The sequence below is a fragment of the Calypte anna genome, chromosome 7 (genome assembly GCF_003957555.1).
Source record: "Calypte anna isolate BGI_N300 chromosome 7, bCalAnn1_v1.p, whole genome shotgun sequence".
Taxonomy (NCBI): Eukaryota; Metazoa; Chordata; class Aves; order Apodiformes; family Trochilidae; genus Calypte; species Calypte anna.
In genome coordinates, this window is record NC_044253.1 from 17,682,819 (window position 1) to 17,700,578 (window position 17,760).

The following is a 17,760-nucleotide window of genomic DNA, read 5'->3' on the forward strand; positions in this document are numbered from 1 at the left end:
CCTTTATGCAAAGGAAAATTTTCCTTTCTATTCCAATGAAACTGAATCAGTTGTTTGGAATGAATTTCCCAGAAGAGAAATTTTCTATCTGTGTATGTGTATGTGTATGTATTTATAAGTTTTTTCACTTTCTATTGCACAGACTCAAAGTTCAAAAAGGTTTATTTTCTCCTTTCTGTTCTGTTTCCAAACTGAATGTAATCTGTTACCACCCCTCTCATGCTAATTCTTCCTCTTTCCTTTTCCAATGCAAGTTTCACTCTCTGCTAGAAACAATGTTTTGCTGAAAATAATTATTCTGTAACTTCCTTTTTTACCAAACATGCACACAGATAGTTCACACATTTTATAGGATTTGCTTCAGCCCATTGTGTTCCTGGGTACCGGCCAAGTTTATGGGCAATGTCCCCTGACATTTGCTGTCTGGAAATTCCAAAATCTTCATAGTAATAATTGGAAGGTTTATGTCCTGCTTTCACACTTTCACTAGCAAAGGAAGGGAAGGAATGGAGTTGTCATAACTAAAATGTAGTTATGACATAGGCTTACAGACATACTGGCAAAAAATACAGCTTGGTGGGATGGTTACCAGAGATCAAACAAGTTTCTTCTGTGTGCCATGGTCAGCCTGATCTAGACTGCAGTCTGCATGATCTAGACATTATCTCAGAACTTCTTACTCTGCTGCAAATATTGGTGAAAATATCAGTGATATATCACACGTGGAACAGCATTGTTTAATAGTACTGTAGTTTCATTAACTGGACTTTGTTGTATGTAATCAGGGTAGCTATGTAGCCTCGTGTTTCAGAAGGCAGAATTTTACTCCCTTTATCAGCCATGGAATAAGAAGTCCCACAGTATGCCTAGACAAATGCAATTTTTGTGCAGGAAATTAAGTGAATGACTTCCTCAGCCCCCCAGAAAGCAATTTATATCCCAAACCATAAGAATGAGAATTTTTATCATTAACATGATCTACATAACTATAAACCTGTTCAAGGTTTAAATAAGCAGTAAAGACTTTACTGTAAGCAGTAAAAGACTTTTAACCTAAAGACTGGGTAAGTTTTCTATAAGGATCCATGCTCTTTTTTAAAAATGGACTACAAAAGGAGTTAGTGTAGAACAACTGAATTTGAGTCACATTTAAAAAGCCAAAAATTTAAAAGCTGAAGTGAGTATGTAATTCTTCATTTAATCTTCTGCCCCATTTTTAGTAAAATTAGATGGAGCGCCAGCGTTATCTCTGAATCTTCTTTGCTCTGTCTGGCCAATCAGATCACTGTAGTGCCAATCAGATAATAATGAAGCACAATTCTTGATTTATATTTCAGGAAATAATGCTATACTTAAAAAATTAGAAACAAAGAAGTACAAACACCTCAGAAGGGCTTCAGGCCAGATGCCAAAGCAGTTCTGCTATCAAGTTTAGAATTCTCCTTTATGAGGAATTCAGCTTTCATTGTAGTACTATTATGATTTTTTTTTTTTCAAAGGATAGCTATGGGTATGTGTGAGTGCATACGTTTCAATCAGATTTGGCCTCAGGAAACAGCCTCTCTGGGAGCAACTCCTGGAAACAAGACTTCTATAGAAGCTCCCTGAGGTGGCTCCTAGGCACTGTGGTACCAGCAATAACAGTAACAGGAGGAGATGAAAAACTGCAGTAATGGGCTCTCTGATGGCCTTATATTTTTTGTTAGGGCTTTCATACTGAATGTAATATTTTGGTAATGTGAGGTCTTGTTTCAAACCATATGCTGCCTGACACAGTCTTAGTTGTTTCCTGGTCATGTAGTCACCTGACTGACTGAACATTAGAAATTCCTTTCTAATTAAGCCCAAGAGGAGTTCATCAGCATCATACTAAGTAAAAGCTTCAATTTTTATCCAGATTCTTACCATAATTCCTTGCAGAATACACAGCATAATGCTTGGCTGAGTCATTTATTTATAAAGTAAGCATTTAAATAAATAAGATAGGGGATGGGGGCAAGACAGGGAGACAGCAGGGGCAGGGCGTGGTGTTTCCCCATTCTCTTGATGCTGGTTCACCTCAACAATCAGTTCTCGAAAGATTTCTTTGTCTTCTATATTGCCAGCTATGGCCATATAATAAAGCCATGTTAATATGGTTTGACTTATTAGCCTGGATAGTAGCTAAAAGCACTGTAGCACTTAAGGTAGCTATACTAATCAGGATTCAATTAGAAGTTTGTTAAAGCTCTGGCCTCTGTGTTTACTTTGAGTATAGATACATTTGGAAAAGTCTGGTCAAGAAACATAACTCTTGAAATTAAGCTAAAAATGAAATACCGCAAAGCCACTAATGATTGTTACAGACTGTGTCAACATGGACAAGTGCATGTAATAATTGTGAAACAAGATTTCACAAGAACTTTCTTTTGTGGCATTTGAAAGTCACAGCCATAGAATTTGTTAGGTGTTCCCCTGGGGCATCTGACAAGAATTAAAGTAATGCCAGCTGCCTAAGTCTCTGGTTACGATTTCAACAGTAATTCTATCGGAGTTTTTATCACTCTCTCAGTTCTTGTTTTAGATCACAGCTAAAAATCTAGAGTAAGGATTTTTTTCAGTGGGGTCATCATTACATTCCCACGTAGTAGATCCATGCTATTTTATTTAGCCAGTATTACCCTGTATGTGAAGGAAAGATTTTATATGCCCTATCAAAAGAACAAAGAGCAGCTATGATTTAGCTATGTTAGAAGTGCAGTTTTAATCAAAACTCAGCTTTCTATATGGAAAGGATTCCATACTCCATTGCTTCTAGGGCTTTAAGAGAATTATATATGAATGCTCAGAATGGGTCTAGAATTTTGATAGTCTTCAGTTAAGATTTACATCAGTTAAAGCTAAATGCAAAGTTTGTCTTTTCATGAGAATAATTGGACACTGGAGCAGTCCCAGGAAGGTTAAGATTTTAGATCCAACATTTACAAAAAGTTAAAGAAGAAGATAGCAAAAGTAGTAATGCTTGAATTACAGAAAAGTCTTTTCAAAGCATCAAATTTTCAAGCTCTTAGTGAGTTTACCTGTAACTTTTGCATTTTTTACCTATGTTTCTGCACTCAGAAGTAGCAGAGCAAAGAATACTTCTTGCCCCTATGTGTTTCCCTTGAAATTAGCTAACTCTCAGAACTACTAGAGGAAAATGAGAAGTGGGCAAGAAAGGATTGTGTTCTGCACTGCTAAAAGAGGCAACTGAATGTAGGTGGAGCAGCCTGTTGTTCCTTAGTTTTCAACAGTAGACTAACTTGCCAGCCCAGCTGAGAGATTTGTCCAGAACTGCCAGGCAGGAATACTGCTTATTTTAAGCCGTCATGGAGAGAGTTTCTTGGCTGATTGTCAAGCATCTGATAAAACTGTCTAAAGCTGCACCTGGACCTGTGCAAGGAACATCATCCATTATTCTTAAAGGTCTGCAATTAATTTCTTTCATCCAAGAATAAGGTGTGAGGTAGTGTAAGTGCTATTTTTGCAGGGGATTTCTTGTGGTATTGTAGACCTCCCCAGAATGCAGAGAAAAAGCTGACCCCTCAAGTAGCCTTGTACTCTTTAAAATCACATTATGGCAGAGTGCAATGTTCAAGCTGAGGTCAGTGTTTGCTGCCACAAGTAAGAAAGGGTGGAAATATATCTAGATGGACTGAGAAGGTCTTGCAATTGGAAAAGTAGTGTTACTAACTGCAGATGCATAACAGAGAGCTGTGCTGATTTTGTTTAACCCCTGATAATACTCGTGCAGGAGGAGTTGCCATGGCAACAAGGTCCAAATCAGGCAAGCATGAAATAAAAGCTGAGATAACACAATCCCATTTTTAGTACTCCAAGAGGGAGAAAATTGCCGGTGCTCACACTAAAGATGGAAACAATACAATCTCAGGCTACATTACATGCCCGTAGGTCAACAGCTGAAAAGAAAGAATTCCAGTAAGACCATTTCATAAGCAACACTACCCTGCTCACCCCCACCCCTCCAATAACTAAGAATCAGTAAGAATTTGCTGAGATTAAAATATCAAAATATATAAGTGACAATACTGGCTGTCTCTATCCTGTTCAAAGTATAATTCTGAAATCAAAATATGATTGTTAAAAGTCATCATACAAGACATATTTTCATCTGTAAGAATACTTTGACCAGAAATACATTTGCCAGGAGCACATGTGTTCAGAAACTCCGTCTTTGCCACTCCAGTTCTCCTGAGACAGTGTGCAGGATGATCTCCAAAGTTTAATCTTAACTATGCTGCACCAGAATATGATGCCAGTCTCTCCTATATGTAAAATGTTGACATCAATAGAATATTACTTAGCAAGCCAGGAGTAACCTCTAGTACACTACAATCTAATAGAGATTTTAGTTCAGGCCACAAAGAAGGGACATTGAAGGTCTTTGACTACGAGGTGTCTGCTGCAGCTATGGCAACGTATAGAGAATTTGAGCTGGGACCAGAGAGGGGCAGTAAGCCCAGGGGCCAAAATACTCAGTCCTTGGCAAGGCACTTTTTATGATTGCATCTTCTCTTCACATGGACTATCAATGCACCATACTTCTCTCTAACTCAGGCATTCCCAGATACCATGCACTTATTACCAAGACTAAGGAGCTTGTTGCTTATCTTTTCTTCAGTGGTGCAAGTATTTTTTCAAAGACTGTGGGGAATTAACCCAAGTAAATATATGCAAGAGGGTTTTCAATGTAATCTACTGGGCAAGAACTGTAAAAGTGTGGGGGTCTCGGCATCCCATTGACACCTGAGGAGCCTATTTGTAATTCTGCAGCAGACACAGCATGGAAGATCATTTCCATCTTGTCTATGTGGAAGCATATGCTTTCTCATAAGAAATGTGAAGGTTATTCAGGCAAAAGGCCTCTGTCAACAAATTCTTAGTGAAAAGCAGATTGAATATTTCATGGGAACATTTTCCTGACAGATTTGTTGTCAATGTTGGTTGGCTTCCTGCCCTAAAGATGCTTCTTTGATCAAAAGGCAATGTCATTGTTCTGAGTACCCACACTTTGGATTAAAGTTTTCCTCATGAAGGAAATGGAGCACTGAAGCATGAAGCATGGAGCATTATACCTGCTCTGTACATTTAATGTGCTCCTATTTATTATCAGCAACTTTGCAGCTCTAAAATTGGTATTATGCTGCATTTAGGATTGGTGTTTGTGCAATATGAAAGACAGGCATACCAGTAATTTGTCAGACAAAGCAATGGACCATAAAAGCATAATTTTATTCAAAGAATTATACCTAAAAATGAAAATCCTGTGAGTATCAGTTTAGCTGCCTTCATGGCTGTCTGACCACAGCTATAGCCTAAAGTTCCTGATATTTAGCAGTACTAAATAGTGATGACATATTTTAATATTCACTGATTTTTCATTCACTAGGATTAATCCCAAAAGCCTGTAAGGTGAATGCAGGCAGAGAAAATGTTACCTGAACTCTTGCCAGAACAGCCATTTACACATCACTATATGAATCAAAATCTAACTCTGATGAATCCACTGTGTCCTGAAAACAAAATATTTCATTTCAGGGAGGAACACTACTTAGCATCAAGTTGAACAAAACACTTTGCTGAAATGTATAAAATAAAATTAATGAAATAAAATTAACAATGCTTAATAATCCAATAGATTAGTTCCACCAAACAGTTTAAAACATGGTTCTCAGAAAATAGATATTGTTTAAGGATAATACAGAGACTCATATCAAGTGCAATAAGGTAGCGTAGTGTTGAGAGGTGTGAAGTAACAGAAAAGTGAACCTGACATCCTCTAAGCATATATAAATGTATAGGGGACAGTACACAGACTGTTTTTCTGCTCAACTAGGTTCTCCAGAGCTGCTACAGGGACAGCTAATGTACCCAACATTATCAAGTGAAATACCAATGAATAATGAAGCAGTGCTGTCTAATGTAAGAAATGAAGTTAATTACCTTTTTCTATTTCACTGTGAAAGGACAATTTCCGTCTTCGTAGTTTGCAGTTATCTCCATCTGTATCATTAGTAGTTTGCGATCTTATTACGAGGTCAGACTTGATTAATGAAATATGAAACATAATGATAGATTAGTTCCATCTAAAGAGAGCAGGTTTTCAATAGGTGATTGACTGTTAATCATGCTCAAGCTTTCAGAAAGGCTGTATTACACAAGTCAGTCTGCATCAGCCTCTCCATCTTCACCTAATGGTATTGCTCAGTGCTAACATTGAAAAGTTCCTGCAGATTGAGCAAAACCAATAATGTCACCAACTGATGGTGAAACAAAAGTATCATCCTGATATTAAGCCTCTATGGAAAGATATATATTCCTGTGTTATCAGCTTCCTGATCTTGAAAAGATGTAGTTTAAATACTCTTAGAGAAATTAATGAAAAAACCCAACCTCTATCATGTATGCTATACTGTATGCTATAGCAACTTTACCCATCACGATTTTATCTTTCTAGACCTCTCCTCTCTGATCGAGTTCATTCACAACACAAGTGTTGTTTCTTTCTATCAGTTTTACAGAAGATGGATGTACTTTTTACCATAATAAATACAAGATGCATATAACAACCTTCTCTTTCTATGTATTTTAAATGGAGAAATTTACAAGTTAAGCAAATGAAACACTGGTTATGCTTTCTGCATACCCTGCAGCTTTCTAGGGAAACCTCAGCACTGAGCTGAGCAGTAGCCTTGCCCCTCTCTTTCCCAGTTCAGACCGAACACAGCACTTTGAGAAGAGGAAACACTACACTATTTTTCTGCTTTTTTTCCTGCAATCTGGACAAAAGGGGACACTTAGAAGGGAAAAAAAGACAAAGAAATCTCTGCACATATGAAGACTGACTGAAAAGTCCCTTGTACGCTTTTAGTATTCTAGGAGGTAGGGTGCACTCCAAGGTAAGACAATAACAATTCATGATTGAAAGACAATTAAATATTTTCTATTGTTAGACACCTAATGAATCCAGATAATCTGATTTATCTTTATTTTATGGCTTTACAATTATATTTATTGTCAGAAATTTTCCTTATGGTGACCCAGGCTACAGTCATCTGAAAAGAAAGTATTTTCCATGACTTTAACAAAACATCCAAAATCCCCCTGGCTGAAACTTTAATACTTTTGAAATGTAGAGCCAAATCCTGTAAAATTAAAATAATCAGAATAATTTCATTGACTTCTGCTCAGTTTGATTAACTTCAAAAGAAGCAATCAGGTGAATATATTTTTTTAAAATTGGATTTGGCTTCAGGCTTTTAATTTTGCTAAACTTGCTTTTTCATTTGATAATCTCAAGTTTCTTTTCTATGGCACAAATTTGGCCCAATATTAAAAAATAAAATAAATTAAAAATAAATCATCACTTATTGTATGTACCTTTGCAGTTTCATCTCTTAGATTAAAAGTTAGTTCCAGATTCGTGAGGAAGAGATCAGAAAATTCAGGGTACATGTCTAAAACTTCTAGCAGATCTTCTCGCTGGATTTTATGCAAGTCACAGTAAGTTAAAGCTCTCACATCAGCATTTGACTTCCCTGGTTTTGCATAAAGATGTACCATCTCTCCAAAAATATCATTTTTCCCTGCAGAAAAAAATTAGATGGAGATTATTATTTTAAACATGAATAAGCCATAAAATTGAACTATATATTTCTTTATGATAATAGTGTAGAATAATTGATTTTACACAAAACAATGCAATCAGATTACCAGTGCATATATGTTATTGTAAATAAAAACTCATTCTTAATATTAAAAGTGAAATTATTAAAGCCAATGAAATTACACAGGCATATAACTGGACTAAGTGAAAGGAGAATCTAGTTTCATCACAGGATTTCTTCAGTTCCATCAAAACATCATGACTAGAGCAGGTTGCTTATTTCTTTCTCATAAAAATAATATTTACTGATTTAAGTCATCTTATTATGATGACAAAGGTGTAATTTCTATAGTTGAGTGGAGTCCAGGACCTGTCTGGTTTGCAATCTGATTTTGTTAAGAATTACATGAAAAAACAGGCCATATTTGAAGTATATTTAAGTAGGTTTTTTTTTTTTTTCCAGAGGGAATGCAAGATGCAGAAGTTTTCAACAATCTCTTTTAACAGAGCTGCTTCTATTTTGATATTATTAGAATTCTTTCCATCAATGTTGATACATTCACAGTACCTGGCTGCTAGAATTGTCATCTTTAATTGCTTGTGTTCCCCAAATCTGCAGCTGCAGCTGTAGTCCTGAGTAAAATGTGTCCTAAACTAAGGGTTGCAGGATTTACCTGCAAAATGAGGTTGGGAAGAGAACTGGAAAAACACTTGTGGAAAAGAATAGGGGTCATAGCAGCTGAGAAACAATATACTAGTAAAAAAGAGTGCAAGAGTGATTGTGCCTCTCTGATAAACATTTGTGGCTTTTATATTAGATTACTGAAAGTAGTTTTGGTTTCTCCATTTCCTAAAAAGGAAGATTAAAACTGAGCAAGCAGCTAAAAAATGTGAAAAATAATTTAAGGATGATTTACAGTGAGAATATTAAAGAGTACACTCTGTTTAGCTTATCAAGAGGAAGATTAAGAGCTAACCTGATTATATTGCATAAATCCTCACTGAGAGGAAAAATTACTCCATACTAAATGCTTCTAGAACATAATAAGGAATGGATATCAAGAACCAATGGAAAGACATTGAAACAAGATGATTTTACACAAGAAATAAAGTACACATTTTGAACAATAAAAATTATTAACTCAGAAATAAACTGCCAGGAAAAGTGATCTCTTTCATCTTATTATGTCTTCAGACCAAACCCCATAGCTTTTCTTTTATCAAACAGAGTTCATTAGACACAATAGATAGTTAAAGGTATGAAATGTAGCAGGAGCCAATGAGGTTAACCAGCATAATGTCATAGTCCTTCTGGCTTTAATGTTTATGAATGCAGAGATCCATATTCAAAGCATTTAATATCTTCTCTTAAATATGATTATTGTCATGATTGTCGTATTTTTAAATCTTGTCTACAAAGCTGAAAGAGGTGTTAGATTCTAGGAGGTCCACAGCCATTGCATTTTCTAAGGATTTGGCACAGAATTACTGTTGTCAGGTCAGTACTGGTCAAACCTTGCTCAGTAACATGAGAAAGTGCTGGTGAGTTGAGGAAAAATGGGGGTCAAACCCAACATTTCCATTACTCTGATTTCTGTGACGAAGTTGCAATACTTATGAAGCAGGACACTCTGACACTGTGGGTCTACCTCTGTCTCCTTTTGTGATTCTCAGCTTCACTGCCCTTTAGCTTGGAGAAGTTGGAGAGTTTCTCTGGAAAAGCAAAGGGCATAGCAAACTCTGAACCAATAATAATCTCAAAAGTACCAATAAATGGCCAAGTTGGTATCTGTAGTGCCAGCTCCTCTGCCGTGTTGGAGAACATGGAGCTCAACCACAGCTAGGCCAAATGGAGACCAAGTAAGCACAGATAGACAAATGAAAGAATTTGCTTAAGGGAAAAGACTTCCTTGGCTTTTCATTATTTTCCCTTTTGTTCTGCAATGGAAGATTTTGGAGGTATTGATAAGTAGTTAAATGATAGCAGTCAATCACTTTATTCTATAACAGCCTAGTTCCATCTTTGATCAGAGAGAATCCTGTATACTTTCCCTATACAAGCATCTGATCTTAGTGTTATTACACTTAAGTATCAATCTAAATCAGCTTAATCTGTTCTATTCCTTTTCTAGATGCTAAATGAGCAGAAGCTGATGTTTGTAAAAACTTTCAGAAGATGGTTTGAACGCCTGCAATAGATATATGTTTTTATCCAGTTAGCATGCAGGAAGTCTATGTGTCTCAGTACACTTATACACTGTAAAAAAAAAAAAAAAAAAAAAAAGTGGTGTCCTTGCCTTGACCTTGGTTCTTGTGCCATTATCAGAACTGGAGCAATCTGATATCTGCTTGCCTCAGCTTGCAGCTTTCCACTTACCTAGGGATAAATCTGACCCACTACTGCTCTCCTATTTTTGATATTCAAGGGCATGGGCTCTTTGATGCACACAAATTATTGCAGTAATTTGCTCCTTAAGCAAATTATTTCCCTGCTTCATTTTAAATAACAGTGAATAAAGCATTTACAAGTTTCCTTCCCCAGGAGCAACAATGGATATTTCTTTTAGACTCTTTTAACATGCCTTGCAGTAATCTACTTACCAAGAATGGCTACAACAATGTCACTCTTCAGGATTTCAATGGAGCCTCTTGACACAAAGTAAAGAGCAGTGAGAACATCTCCACAGTGCACTAAAGTGTCTCCAGGAGGTGCATGTGTTGTCTTAAACTTCATAGCCAGAGCTCGAAGGCAGCCTTTACTGGCCCCTCGGAAAGCTTTGCAATTCTGAAGCAAATTTTGGTTGAGGTGCAGACAAATGTCAGCTTGTAAGCATTCTGGAAAGCCCTTCAGGACCTGGAAAGACAAGTGGAAGAATTTCATATGAGTGTTATGATAGTTGCTTATGTTTTTTTCCTCAACAGAAAGAAAAGAGTGACATACAGAGATGGCCCTCAGACCTGCCAGTGTATTCTAATTCAAAAAGTGCATGGTGTTATTTATATTGCAGAGCTATACAATGTGAATACTAATGTACATACTAGTGTACATAGCAGTTACAAAATATGTTAGATTTCATTCATTGCAAGAAATGGTAGCAAGGTATATGAATGAATGCACTGTAGTAAAATAAATAAGACAACTAAAGGGACAGTCTTGACTGCATGTCACCTATATGGACTAACATGTCTGTCTCTTTCTTATAAATTATAAATTGATATAATTTAATATAAAATGTTTTTGCTGAAATAAACATGACATTTGTAAAATGAGAGCTATCTGAACAAGATCAGATATTCTTCAGCAATTTTAATAGCATTTTGATGTTCAATATATTCTGCTTGCAAAGGTAGAATTTAGAATTTTATAAGAAAAAAAGCAACACGTGTCACTGAAACAATGCTGTTATGCAGATTTAGACAGGCAGATGATTAATTCAGCACAATATGGTGCCAGCTGCTCTGGTCCTTGCTCATCTCTTACTCAGAACAATGGGAGTTTGCCTGAAGTAGAGCCATGGTATGCCTCTTTGGTACCATGGTAACACACTGATTTTTGTTTAGAAGATGAAAAGTGAGCTACTTACAATGTGGTCAGTATGTGTGAGGAATTCTAAATTGTCTAGGATCATCTTACCTCTGTTTCTTTTACAATTAGTAAACATTTCAGCTACTGACTTCTAAGGGACTGATGCCCACTTTGTGACTTCCTTTTGTTGGAATGGGTCTGACACATTATGATGCACTTCCCAAGTTTCTTTTAAATCCTGTTATCTGCTGTCAGTGATGGTAAAGGGTTATATGCTTTTCCTGGGGCTGGCTACATCTCTTGCATATTTCTAAGGACAAAACAGGGACTAATGCTACTAGTCTTTTGCTAACAGTATGTCTTTTTGTTATTAGAGCAGTCTATTGATTCATTCCTGATTATCCTCTGCACTGTTTTTTGGCAAACACATAAATATTCCTGCAAAGAAAAAATAATATATATATACAAAAAGCATTGACTTGTTGCTATACTAATTCTTCAGCACAATAAAGGTCTGTGCACTCACTCTCATTGCATAAATATATTCACAACTTGTATCCTTTGCTAATTCTGATATGAGGCTTCTGTTCACACAAGCCGAGCTATGATTTACAAATGAAATATTAGTACCTTTGTGTTTCTATGGCTGCTAATGGAAATCGATGCTGTGAAATAACAAGCAAATGTTTTAACACACATATATACGAAAACTTCATGAGCTATAGGGCATTACCACATGAAACTTATACATCCTCAGAAAAAGCCAGCATTCAACAATAAGCAAAATAAAACATGATAAATGAAAAGCTTTTGTGGTGCCATTCTATTTTCAGTATCCATCATACCACTAGAAATAGCTTAGTATGTGATTAATCTTTTTATGTTAATGTAATTATATTAAAATAAAAATATTGTGGATTGTAGCAACTTATTTACTGAATTATACTGAGAAACCGATAACAAAATATTTCTGGTTTATAATACAGGTGGATAAAAACTGCAAGTGTTTATTTTTAATTTTTTTTCTATTCATCTGAGTAAAAAAAGACCTACTTTGAATTAATTCTTTTGCTATATACCTATTTGAATGTAACTTATCGAGATCCATTTTTCAAAGGATGCAAAGTAAGAAATATGTTTTCAATTCATAGGCAAATGGAAAAATATTTGAATTTTTAGAAAGTCAAGAGCACAGCCTTAGGATAAATTGTATCAATTTTTCACATCAGCTTTCTTTATCTCATTTATGAAGGGGTTGTACTTTACCATTAAGCAAAAACCATGCAGACCATCTGTGTGTTCGTTTATATTTCTGAAGATACTTAAGGGATTTCTTTAATGAAACAATTATTTTGGTAATTAATTTATACTTAATATGAAATTGTTATAGAAGTGTTGCATATTAGCTGATATTTATCTGCCAATAACATCTGAAAGACACTAGCCATTGTTCAAGTATCTGTGATTAAAAAGTTCCTGCCCCATGGAGCTTACAATCTAAAATAATTGTTATGCATCATCAGAGAGGAAGAACATTTACTCTTTAATACCACAGTTGTCAAATAGCTAGAAGGAAGACAGGTGACCAAATAACATTGACATCCAGTGGAATTTTGTATATTGAGCCACTAATACAAGTTTAGAAAACCAAGAAAACTCTCTTCAAGATAAAATTTGTAAAAATATTTCTATATACCATATTACTGAAAGGAGCTTACCATACTGTGCACACAGTAAGTATTTAATCCAAGTCCAGTAGCTGACACTATACAGAATCTGATGTTTCCAAACTACCTTTTATATTGAGCAGTACAGACGACATCTCGTGAATCCAAGCATACACGTGCACTTGCAACATTCATATTGTAACGCCTGTGAGAATTTATTCCTTATTCATCAATTTTCAGCTTGTGTTAATAAGGGAGTATCTAGTTGTCACAGATATCTTTGTCTGTGTAGAGCAGGAATTCCTTGTCTTGAAAATCGTTTTTTTATAATGTGTTAATCAACAGTGATACCTTATGTGTGCACACACTGAAAACTCTAAATAATAGAAAATTACCCATGGAGTCTTCAAAATCATAAGATTATCTTAAAAATAATAATACTCTAAATACTGTATTTCATTTAATTTGATGCTATCTTTTGCAGTCTCTGAATACATTTAAGTCACACTCCAATGTGACAACAAAAATTCAAAATACACTTCTCTAAAGAACTAAGAGACAGTACAATCTTGACATTACGTGAATGCAGGACTAGGTGATGCAAAAATAAAATATTTTTCAAAATAAAATTTTAAAACAATAAAGCTAGATTTTATTTTTAAATAGCATTATTCTCAATGACAAATCCAAAATTAGTAATAATTTGAATACAGGTTTGGGTTTCAATTGCTTCATTCTTTCTGGATATGTTTCTATTGTTACGGTCATTTTCTCATCAACAGTAATTCCACTGGGTCCTGGTAAGAAAAATCTGGGATTCTTATGGTGAGAATAATAGTTAGAATCGGAACTCATGCATAATTCAAAAGACACAATTCTTCTAAAAAGGATATGTAACAAGATATAAAATCAGCCTCCCTCTTCTCTCCAGCCTCCTCTCCCCTCCCTCAAAAAAAAACCAACAAAACAAAACAAAACAAAAAAAAAGGAAAAAAAAAGAAAGAAAATAAAAAGTAAAGGAAAAACAGTTATGATGCTGTGACCGTAGGCTCCAGTTGTCTCTCCTTGATAGTTCTGTCCAAGTTTAGTCTTCTCTTCCTGTCTGGAATAAACCATGTCAAACAACACTGATTTATCTACTTGGCATGCTTAGAGAAGAGGACAGCATAGTAAGGACATGATTCCTAATGCCTTGAAGTCTATGGAGAGGGAGTCCAGCTTCATTAACTTTTATCTCTCAAGATGACAAAGTATTACTCACACATGTACCATGCACCTTCATGACAAAAGGATAGGAGACACATATGTTCCCTAACCTCATACAACTAAAAGTCTGGGTCAGTGATAACTTTGTTTTGTTTGAATAAATCATAACATTCAAAAAAATTTCTATATTTCTGTCCTCGGTTCTGGAACACCTTTTGACATCTGTGCTGTAGAAAATACTCGGAAACCATCCAAGCTGAAGTCATACAGGTTTTTAATATCTCCAAGGACAGAGACTCCACAACCTCTGTAGGCAATTTGTGCCAGTGCTTGGTCTTCCTCATGGTAAAAAAGCATTTCCTAATATTTGGGTGAAACCTCCTCTTTGTGCCTATTGCCTCTGGTCCTGTCACTGGGCACCACTGCAAAGAACCTGTTTCCATCTTTTTTGTGACCACACTTCGGTTTTGTGTTCACCTTGATAAGATCTCCCTGGAGCCTTCACTTCTCCAGGTGGAACAGTCCCAGCTTTCATCACCTTTTCTATCCAGTCCCTGCACTTGCGTAGTCAATTATACCCCTTTAATTCTGCATATTATCTTCTGTCATACATTTTCTCTGTTGAAATACAGGTGAGTTGAAACATTAAAGGTAATGTAGAATCCAAAGAGATCGCAAGAGAGTTCTTGCGCATTGTGGGTCTCTTTGGGGTGTGTTGGAACTCATTTTCATAGGATCATAGAATGATTTGTGTTAGAAGGGGCCATTTAGATCATCTAGTTCCAACCCCCCTGCTTGGGCATGGATACCTTGCACTTGACCAGGTTGCTCAAAGCCCCATCCAGCCTGGCTTTGACCACTTTCAGGGAGGAGACAGCTACAACTTCCCTGGGCATCCTGTTCTAGCATCTCACCACCCTCACAGGAAAGAATTTCTGCCTAATGTCTAACCTAAATCTAACGTTTTCTAATTTAAAACCATTATCTCTTGTCCTCTTGCTACATGCCCTTGTAGAAAGCCCCTCCCTAGCTTTCTTGTAGGCTGTCTTCAAGTACTATAAGACCCCTATGGAGCCTCCACACTGAACAAGTCCAACTCTCTCATCCTGTCTTCATTGGAAAGGTTCTCCAGACCTCTGATCATCTTTGTGGCCCTCCTCTGGACTCATTCTAACAGGTCCATGTCCTACTTATGTTGGGGACTCCAGAACTGGACACAATACACCAGGAAGAGTCTTGTTAGAGCAGAGGGAATCACCTCCCTTGACCTTCTGGCCATGCTTCTTTTGATGCAGCCCAGGATATGGTTGATTTTCTGGACTGCAGGTGCACACTAATAGCTCATGTTGAGCTTTTCATCAAGCAATAGCTACAGGTCCTTATTCCATTATCTACTCAACCTATAACTGTGTTTGGGATTATCCTGGCCATTTTGAATAAGGTTTTCTTGTCTTAGAATCAGAGTCAGACTTATTTATGAGTGGCAAGTATCAAGCATATAGATGGAAAGATAAAGGTAAACTCTTTAGATCATCTAACAATTTTAGCTGGCATAAAGTGAGAGAGAAATTCTCACATTATCTGTTTATTCCTGTCCTGTCTTGATCTCTCCCTGTGAAATGGTTTGAGAAAATGATACACGTAAAAACTAATGCAGCAGCTGGAGGTACAAATTGGCTGGAATAAATATTAGTAAATTAAATTTGTGTCATAGTCTACACATACTTTTTCTCTATTTGGATATCATTTCCATAATACAGATTTCAGAATGTTGGCATCACTAAATGCTGAATAAAGTTCTCAAACAAAATGAATATTTTGAACTAATTTTGAACTAATCACAAGAAGCAAAACCCATGCCTTGGCAAGTTCACTCTAGTTTAGATTTATAGTAAAAATAAATTTTTTTTTCTGGCTTTGTTCTGTAAGAATGAGTGAAATTACATGATAGTAATTAACATATTTTGTGAAATGACATATTACTTTATTTTTTATCTTTCTGCCACTAAATTTTAACACTAATCTGGGACTCAACCTTCACAAATTGTGCTGCATAGATTTTGAATTAGAATCTCTGTGCCCCAGCAGCTGTTTCCTGTATTAGAAAGAATACTGCAGGATTTAGTTCTGTCACAAACATTTGACTCTAATATTTGATAACATTTTATCTGGGCTAAACATCTCTGTAATTCATCCTAGTTTTATTTCTAGAGAGAACTGAAAATTTACTATTTCTGTGACAGTTAATGATAGAAATTATCTATTTTTAAAAGCAGAAATTCAAAGGGCTCATTTCCAAGAGCTTTTACCACTTAAAAAAGGAATGAACACAGTTAGAGATGGTGACAATTTTGCTCCAGCAGATGTTTGGCTTCACATAGAATAAAGATTATTTTTGATAATTCATCTTCATATGGAAAGTTTTTCAGAGTCAGATTTGTTGTTGTTGTTGCTGTTGTTTGTTTATTTTGCTAGGATATGAAGGAGGTCCTTAAAACAGCTGAGAGAGAACAGATGCTGAGCTAATGATGATGATGAGCTAATTCCCCTTTCAATGAGACTTGAATTCTGACAACTTTATCAAGAATTAGGATCTTTTTCTCTCAGTCAATGCCAGGAAATGGATTTGTGTGAGATTTTGATGTTGAAATTGCTGGAGCTGCAGTGGATTGTTCTTCATCTATAATCTTATTACAGTTCCCAAGTAGATCTGAAAGGTTGTCTCTGAGATACATTACATTCATGGGTGAGGAGGACAGAGAATTATTTCAGTTTCTTAGACTGTTAACATTCTCATAAACAGGAAAGTTTAATTTCTGTAGAAGCTGGAAGCTGACCACATCCATGTATTTTCAAACATAGAATGATAGTTGGAAAATTGTTAATTGATCTTGTTTTTGAGACATTACACCACAAAATACAATGCAGTGAAAAACTGGCATATAGATTGACATTCTTGAAAATAATTTTTTTTAGGTCTTTTCTATAACTCTACCAAATGTAGAAATGTAGGCATTTGTCTTTTTTTAAGTGGTCTTGTGAAAGAAAATTAAAGAATAACTTTACAGCTAATCATATCTGAGGTACTTTCTGACAGGCTCGTAAGTTTTATGATTGCCATTATGACATACAGGTGAGCAGCAGTACCACTTTCCTCTATGATTTAATATTTGCTCTGTTTAACCAATTACTACTAGTTTTTGTTTCAAATACTTCTAATTTGGATTACCCTTTCATGGCATTAGGAATTTCTCCTTGCTATTTTTAGAAATTTTAATTTACTTTTCTAATTTATGGTCAAAAGAAGATCACTGGCAGTAGTTCTACTGGTAGAATTGCATTGGTCATAAGAAGTTATCACAGTAGGAGGAAAAGTAAGAATAATAAATGTAGTGGTGTCATTCAGTGACCAGTGGCAAATTTCTCACAAAAGAAACCTTACGATGAACCTGGCCTTTATGTGCTGTAGTAGCATTGCTAGATCCAAACTTCCAAGACTGATCTATGCTCTGCTGTACTTGCATGATCATTGTGACAAAGACAGCTTATCACAGTTGTAAAATCAGTCATTTGCATGGATGCTTGCAGGAGAAGGTTCCATAAATTTGTATTTAAAAATTCTGACTTGCTTTCTCCTTTCATGGTATGGGGCATGGGGTAAAATGGAAAATTAAAAGGAATTTGTCCCAGACTCAGAATTTTAATTAACATTTATG

General features: G+C 35.8%; 1 protein-coding gene across 1 annotated transcript in view; it reads right to left on the minus strand.

Annotated features, from left to right (window-relative positions):
- The window catches only part of KCNH7 (potassium voltage-gated channel subfamily H member 7), a 204,848-nt gene that overhangs the window by 11,977 nt on the left and 175,111 nt on the right, over window positions 1-17,760 (minus strand). Inside the window, exons 10-12 of the mRNA XM_008495595.2 lie at window positions 10,247-10,499; window positions 7,420-7,625; window positions 5,983-6,082 (exon numbers count right to left, since the gene is read on the minus strand). Of these exons, the coding sequence (XP_008493817.2) occupies window positions 5,983-6,082; window positions 7,420-7,625; window positions 10,247-10,499 (559 nt within the window). The remainder of the gene's footprint in view (window positions 1-5,982; window positions 6,083-7,419; window positions 7,626-10,246; window positions 10,500-17,760) is intronic.